This window comes from Nicotiana attenuata, chromosome 3 (assembly GCF_001879085.1).
Source record: "Nicotiana attenuata strain UT chromosome 3, NIATTr2, whole genome shotgun sequence".
Taxonomy (NCBI): domain Eukaryota; kingdom Viridiplantae; phylum Streptophyta; class Magnoliopsida; order Solanales; family Solanaceae; genus Nicotiana; species Nicotiana attenuata.
Genome location: NC_031991.1, coordinates 71,154,089 through 71,162,312, shown reverse-complemented (window position 1 = coordinate 71,162,312; position 8,224 = coordinate 71,154,089). Strand labels below are relative to the sequence as shown.

The 8,224-nt window shown below is 47.8% G+C and overlaps 1 protein-coding gene across 1 annotated transcript; it reads left to right on the top strand.

Annotated features, from left to right (window-relative positions):
- LOC109224728 (RNA-directed DNA polymerase homolog) lies at positions 6,631-7,050 on the top strand (the record flags this gene model as incomplete). Its single annotated transcript, XM_019389252.1, has 1 exon — positions 6,631-7,050. A coding segment is annotated over exon 1 (420 nt), but the record flags the coding sequence as incomplete, so codon positions are not given.

Here is an 8,224-nt window from a genome sequence, read left to right as displayed (position 1 = left end):
ATCAGAGCACTCCTATGTGCTTCAGAATTTTGCAATAGCGACAGGATGGATATCTAGGCGGGAGTCTTGTTTAGATGGTCGACGGTTGAGTATTCTCTCGCCTGTACTTTCCTCCAAAGATCGTCTGGTCCAGTTTCAATAAAAGGTTGTTTAGTAGCAGCCTCCTTGCTTCTTCCTCCCAAATTTTCAGGTGTATAGATCCTTCCAGTTCGGGTCATTCCCTGTGCGGCACCAGATTCTTCCATTTTTGCTTTTCCTTTTCGCCTAGCTTCGGCAACGTAATCCCAAGGTATGGTGTTGGACTTGAAAAGAGGTGCGGTTGCTACTGTCACTATGAACGGTGTGGCCACTTCTACCTAAAATGAAATAGGTGTGGCTGCAGGTGGTGCTACCTCTACCTCAAATGGGACCAACGTGGTTACCTCAACCTCAACTGGCGTCTGTACCTGTACCACAATGGGATTGAGCATGACTGCTGGCTTGATCGTCACCCTCTTTGATAAGTCCAATTGATCCCTCGGGATCCCATTCCTCGTCAGTTTCTATCACATTGATCCCTTCGCCCCTATGAGCTGGAAGAGGATTGTTGCGGACGTTGGGTGCAACTTCCTTCGCCTGTATGGCCTTATTATCAATCAATGTCTGGATCTTATCTTTCAATGTCCGGCACTTGTCAATGGTGTGCCCCTTCATACCAGAATGATATGCACAGGTTTTATTCGGGTTGACCCATTGAGATGAATTCTCCATTGCCACAGCGGGAACAGGGGTGACATAACCAGCAGCCTTCAACCTTTCGTACAGTTGGTCGATGGTTCGGCAATGGCGGTGTATTGTCTGGATGGTTTGCGATCAAAATTAGGTCGGGGTTTCTGGTAATTTGGGCGAGTAGGAGGTGAATGATAGTAGGCTGGCTGGGTGTTATAAGTGTGATAGGCGGTGGCGGGTTGAGAATATCTGGGAGGTAAGGGTTGGTATGTAGGTGGAGGTGTTTGGTATGTGAGTGGGGATTTTGGGCCTTAGGCCACCATTACTGCCCCTACTTCTTTCTTTTTTGATATGCCACCTGATTGGAACGCTTTGTTCGTGACCTGTGGTGCCTCGAAATTTGTCACCATCCCACTTTTAATACCTTCTTCAATCCTCTCTCCGAGTTTGATGATATCGGAGAACTTGTGATTCTCAATAACCATTAGCCTCTCATAATACTGTGGGTCCTGTGCCCGGACAAGGAACTTGTTCATCTGTTCCTCGTCTAATGCTAGTCTGACCTTGGCTACTTCTGACCTCCACCGAGTAGCATACTCGCGGAAAGTCTCAGTTGGCATCTTCTTTAGGTTCTATATATAGAAGACATATTATGACGACCCGACCCGTCGTCACGTGAGTTACCGCCCCGTTTCCCCTATTTTTTTGCTTCTTTATGCTTCATTATAAGAGTCTTGTGTGAACGAGTTGAATTGGATTGGTTTTAGAAGGAAATGAGACACTTAGTCTCTTTAAGGAAGGTTTGTTTTGAAAAAGTCAACCGGATGTTGACTTATGCTTTAGAGGGATCGGATATGATTTTCGATGATTCGGTTAGCTTCGGGGGATGATTTGTGACTTAGAAGTGTGATCGGAAGTGATTTTGGAGGTCCGGTGTAGAATTAGGCTTGAATTGGCGAAGTTAGTATTTTGGCGAATTCCGGTTGATAGGTGAGATTTTGATCCGAGGCTCGGAATGGAATTCCGAGAGTTGCTGTAGCTTCGTTATGTGATTTGGGATGTGTGTGCAAAATTTCAGGTCATTCGGAGGTGAAATGGTTGGGTTTTTTATCGAATGCGTATTTCGGAGGTTTTTGAAAAACTTAGGCTTGAATTCAATGAGAAATGATGGTTTTAGTGTTGTGTGAGGTGTTTATGTGATTGGGACAAGTTTTAATGATGTTTTAGGATGTGTTGGTGCTTTTGGTTGAGGTCCCGGGGGCCTCGGGGTGATTTCGGATGGCTAACGGGAGGTTTGAACTTGGAAAAATGTTGCAGAAATTCTGCAGTCAGTACAGCAGGATATTGGCCTTCGCGAACGCGAGTGGGCCATCGCGTTCGAGTAGAAGGATTTGGGGCCCTGAGTTTTTGTTCATCGCGTTCGCGGGCAGTGTCTCGCGTTCGCATAAGAGGAATTGAGGACCCGCATTATTTGTTCTTCGCGTTCGCGACACGGGTATCGCGTTCGCGTAGTTGGAGCAGCTGAAGGACCGCGTTCGCGTGTGGGACACCGCGTTTGCGAAGGGTAATTTTGGTCAGAGGAATATTTGTTCATCGCAAACGTGAGGGGGCCATCGCGTTCGCATAGAAGGAATTCAGAACTGGGCAGAATAGTTTTTAAAACAATTCCTCCGCGAGCTAGGTCTTATTTTCACCATTGTTGAGCATTCTTGAGAGCTTTTGGACGGGAATTTAAGAGGGTTTCGACTGGGATTGATTGGAGGTAAGTTTTATGAACTAAAAACGTGATTTAATTGTGAAATTGACCTTGAAATCCATGGAAACTTAGCAAAAAAGGGAAGAACTAGGGCTTGAGTTTTAATATTTCAAAATGGGATTTGAGGGGTCATTTGGACTCCGATTTTGGTGTTCTTTATATGTATAGACTCGTGGCGAGATAAGGAACCCGTTGGTGTAAGAATTTTTGAGTTTCGAGAAGTGGGCCCGGGGCTCGGGTTTTGCTAATTTCGAGATTTTTGCTATTTTTCGATTGTTTTTGATTGGGTATTGTTCCATTGGCATATTGTGACATTTTCGTTGTGGTTTTTGTCAGATTCGACGCGAGGAGGTCGATTTGAGAGGCAAGGGCATAGCAACCTAGGATTCGGCCGGCTTGAGGTGAGTAATAGATGTAAATGATGTCCTGAGGGTTTGAAACCCCGGATTTGCACATCGTAGTGCTATATTGAGGTGACTTGCACGCCGGGTAGCGAGCGTGGGGTAGATCACCGTTGGGGATTGTGACTTGGTCCGTCCTAATAGATGAATTAACTGTGTATTTGACTGAATATCACCTGTTATCATTATGATTTGAGCTGATTGTCATATTTGGGCTTCGTGCCAATTGATTGAATCTTTCAGGGATTGTTATTACTGGTTTCTTACCATTTTTACATATAATTGAACTCAGTACTAGTATTTAATACTGTTTTGCAAACTCAGTCACTTTTCCTCAAACTTGAAACTTAAATAATATTTTTAATGAAGTTTGGGCTGAATATTTCTATATTATTGTGCCCGAGGGGCTTATGTGATTTTGGACTGAGTATGGTATCGGGCTGCGCGCCGCAACGGTATTGTATTGATATTGATATGAGGCCGAGGGCCTAGTTGATGCCACGAGATGGCTTATTATTGCGCTTGGGCCGTAAGGGGCCCCTCCTGGAGTCCGCACACCCCTAGTGAGCGCCGTCGACGATAAATAAATGGAGCGGGTTGCACGCCGCAGCGGGTACTAGAGAGTACCATACTATGTGTTGTATTTCATATTTGACTGTCATTTACTTACTTATCTGTCGTAGTATTTTCATAATTGTTTTATTGGTTTACTGACTTTGTACTACTTGATAAGTTGCTGTATTTATAGAATTACTTTGTGCCTATTCAGGATTTCTTATTCTCAGCCTTTATTTATGCTTATAACTCATTGGGTCGGAGTACTCACATTACTCCCTGCACCTTGCGTGCAGATCCAGGTACATCCGAGGTTGAGTGAGGACTTCTCTACCGAGTAGCATATCCGGGAGTATCAAGGTAGCTGCATGACGTCTGCAGTCCTGATCTTCCCTTCTATCTTATTGCTTTATTTTCGCATTTCTTTAGAACAATATGTAGTAGGTTGATACTCATGTATTAGAGGCTCAGACTCGTGACACCGGATTCTTCGGGCTGTGTAGTAGTATTGATACTTGGGATTTCCGCATGTCTTAACTCTATTTCAGAATTTCAGTATTATGACTTAGTAATTTATCTGTGTTAATTAATTCATGAACTAGATAAAAATGGTTAAGGTTATTAAATTAGCCGGGCTTGCCTAGCAGTGTGTTGGGCGCCATCACGACTGGGGTTGGGGTCGTGACAAGTTGGTATCAGAGCCTAGGTTACTTGGTCTCGCGAGTCATGAGCCGGTTAGTTAGAGTCTCGTGGATCGGTATGGAGACGTCTGTACTTTTCCTCGGGAGGCTGCAAAACCTTTAGGAAAACTCCACATTCTTGAAACTCTTGTCGTGCGGCTTTGTTGAACTGAGAACTAAACTTCTATTATTCCATTCTCTCACAGATGGTGAGGAAACGAGCTACCGGACGTGGCGGACGACCACCAGTACCACCTACTGAGGCCGCCAGAGGCCGTGGACGCGATCGTGGTCGTGGCAGAGGCAGAGCAGCCGGGGCAGCACCTGCTGATCCACTAGTTGCCCCAGATCAGGATCAGGCTCTAGCTGTGGATACTCCAGCAACACCTGTTCAGGCACCAACTGTGCCTATCGTGATTCCGGGACTTCAGGAGACCTTGGCACAGATATTATCAGTCTGCACTAGCCTGGCTCAGGCAGTTTCAGCCACCACAGCAGCAGCAGCAGCTACTTCACAGGCCGGGGAAGGCAATCAGACTCCTGCTGCTCGCACACCTGAGCAGGTAGTGCAGGGACTACAGACACCAGAGGCACCTCCAACTCAGCAGGTTGCACCAGTTCAGGGCTTCGTGGTTCCAGCTATGCTAGACGATGAGCAGCGTCGTCTCGAGAGGTTTGGTAGGCTCCAGCCTCCGACATTCGGTGGTGCTGAGGGCGAGGATGCCCAGGGTTTTCTTGACAGGTGTTAGCGTATGCTCCGTACGGCAGGGATCCTTGGGTCGAGTGGTGTGGCATTTACTACTTTCCAGTTCACGGGGGCTGCTCTTACTTGGTAGGAGGACTTTGAGAGGCGTAGGCCTGTCGGTGCAGCACCCCTGACATGGCAGCAGTTCTCCGCTCTTTTTCTGGAGAAATATGTACCTCAGTCCCGCAGAGAGGAGCTGCGTAGACAATTTGAGTGGTTGACACAGGGGGATATGACAGTGACTCAGTACGAGATGAGGTTTTCACAGTTGGCCCGTCATGCTATCTGGATGGTTCCGTCAGACCGTGAGAGGATCAGGAGATTTGTGGATGGCCTTAATTACCATCTCCGTATTTTGATAACTAGAGAGAGAGTATTGGGTGCTACGTTTGAGGAGGTGGTGGATATCGCTCGTGAGATCGAGTCACTTCGCCGTAGAGAGCGAGAGGAGAGGGAGGCCAAGAGGCCTCGTGGATCAGGCAGTTACAGTGGTGCTCCTTCGAGGGGCCAGTTCCAGCATGGTAGAGGTCGTTCTTTCAGGCCTGCTCAGTCGGCCCGTCCAGAGTATCGTGGGGGATCTTCAGGCCGTGGTCATCATGGGCCCCAGCAGGGTCAGTCTTCACTCAGCGCCCTCCCAGCTCAGAGTTCATCTCATGCCCCATCAGCTCAGGGTTCTTCTGTGCCGAGTGCATCTGCTAGTCACTCCGGTCAGGGTTCTTCTGTGCCGAGTGCATCTGCTAGTCACTCCGGTGCGAGAGGGTCCCATCAGTCCCCATCTCCAGCACCGGGCAGTTGTTATGAATGCGGAGAGTTTGGGCACTTGAGGAGGCAGTGTCCTCGATTTCGTGGCAGTCAGCATCAGCAGAGGGGTCAGCCCTCGACTTCTGCTCCAGTTACATCATCACCCGCCCAACCAGCTAGGGGTGGAGATCAGGCAGCCAGGGGTCGTCCCAGAGGTGGAGGTCGATCAGGCGATGGCCAGGCTCGTTTCTATGCTATGCCGGGCAGGACAGATGCCATTGCTTCAGACGCTGTCATTACAGGTATTATTTCAGTCTGCCATAAAGACGTCTCAGTATTATTTGATCCCGGTTCCACCTATTCATATTTATTTTCATATTTTGCTCGTTATTTGGGTATGCCCCGGGAGTCTCTATCTTTGCCTGTTCATGTGTCTACCCCGGTGGGCGATACCGTTGTTGTGGACCGTGTGTACCGGTCATGTGTTGTGATTATTGGGGGTCTGGAGACCCGAGTTGATCTATGCTATTGAGCATGGTGGACTTCGACGTTATTTTGGGTATGGATTGGTTATCTCCGTGTCACGCTATTCTAGACTGTCATGCTAAGACAGTCACTTTGGCTATGCCGGGTGTACCGCGGATCGAGTGGCGTGGTGTGACTGATTATGTTCCTAGTAGAGTTGTTTCCTTCGTGAAGGCCCAGCGTATGGTTGGGAAGGGTTGTCTTTCCTATTTGGCGTTTGTGAGGGATGTTGGAGCTGAGACTCCTAGCATTGATTCTGTTCCAGTTGTGAGGCATTTTCCCGATGTGTTTCCTGCAGACCTGCCGGGCATGCCGCCGGACAGGGATATTGATTTTGGTATTGACCCGGTGCCGGGCACTCAGCCCATCTCTATTCTGCCATATCGTATGGCACTAGCGGAGTTGAAGGAATTGAAGGAGCAGCTTCAGGAGCTCCTAGATAAGGGGTCCATTCGGCCTAGTGTGTCACCTTAGGGTGCGCCAGTCCTGTTTGTGAAGAAGAAGGATGGCACAATGAGAATGTGTATCGATTATAGGCAATTGAACAAAGTAACAGTGAAGAACAAGTATCCCCTGCCTCGCATAGATGATTTGTTTGACCAGCTTCAGGGAGCGAGGGTGTTTTCCAAGATTGATCTCCGTTCGGGTTATCACCAATTGAAGATCAGGGATTCAGACATCCATAAGACTGCTTTCAGGACTAGATATGGTCACTATGAGTTTCTTGTCATGTCTTTCGGGCTGACCAATGCCCCAGCAGCGTTCATGCATCTGATGAACAGTGTATTTCGGCCTTATCTGGATTCATTTGTCATCGTGTTCATTGATGATATTCTGGTATACTCGCGTAGTCAGGAGGAGCACGCGCAGCATTTGCAAGTTGTATTGCAGAAATTGAGGGAGGAGAGGCTTTATGAAAAGTTCTCCAAGTGTGAGTTCTGGCTCGGTTCAGTGGCTTTCTTGGGACACGTGGTGTCCAGTGAGGGTATTCAGGTTGACCCGAAGAAGATAGAGGCAGTGCAGAGTTGGCCTAGACCGTCCTCAGCCACAGAGATTCGTAGTTTCCTTGGGTTGGCAGGCTATTATCGCCGGTTTGTTCAGGGTTTTTCCTCTATTGCATCGCCCTTGACCAAGTTGACTTAGAAGGGTGTTTCATTTGTATGGTCGAATGAGTGTGGGGAGAGCTTTCAGAAGCTCAAGACAGCTTTGACCACAGCTCCAGTATTGGTTTTGCCATCATCTTCAGGTTCTTATACGGTATATTGTGATGCTTCGCGAGTTGGGATCGGTTGTGTTCTGATGCAGGAGGGTATAGTTATTGCTTATGCTTCTCGTCAGTTGAAGCCCCATGAGCAGAACTACCTCGTTCATGATTTGGAGCTAGCTGCTATAGTTTATGCATTGAAGATTTGGAGGCATTACTTGTATGGCGTATCTTGTGAGGTATTCACTGATCATCGTAGTCTTCAGCATTTGTTCAAGACAAAGGATCTTAATTTGAGACAGCGGAGGTGGCTAGAGTTACTTAAGGATTATGATATCACTATTCTGTATCACCCGGGGAAGGCCAATGTAGTGGCCAATACTTTGAGCCGAAAGTCGGTGAGTATGGGGAGCTTGGCATACATCCCAGTTGAGGAGAGGCCATTTGCAGTTGATGTTCAGGCCTTAGCCAACCGATTTGTGAGACTAGATATTTCAGAGCCCAGTCGGGTGTTGGCTTGTATGGTTTCTCGGTCTTCCTTGTATGACCGCATCAGGGAGTGTCAGTATGATGATCCGCATTTGCTTGCCCTTAAGGACAGGGTACATCATGATGATGCCAGAGACGTGTCCATTGGTGAGAATGGTGCGTTGAGAATGCAGGGCCGGATTTGCGTGCCCAATGTGGATGGGCTTCGGGAGTTGATATTGGAGGAGGCCCATAGCTCGCGGTATTCCATTCATCCGGGTGCCGTGAAGATGTATCAGGATCTTAGGCAGCACTATTGGTGGCGGAGGATGAAGAGAGATATTGTGGAGTATGTAGCCCGGTGTCTTAATTGTCAGCAGGTGAAATATGAGCATCAGAGACCGGGTGGCTTGCACCAGCAGATGGTTATTCCTGAGTGGA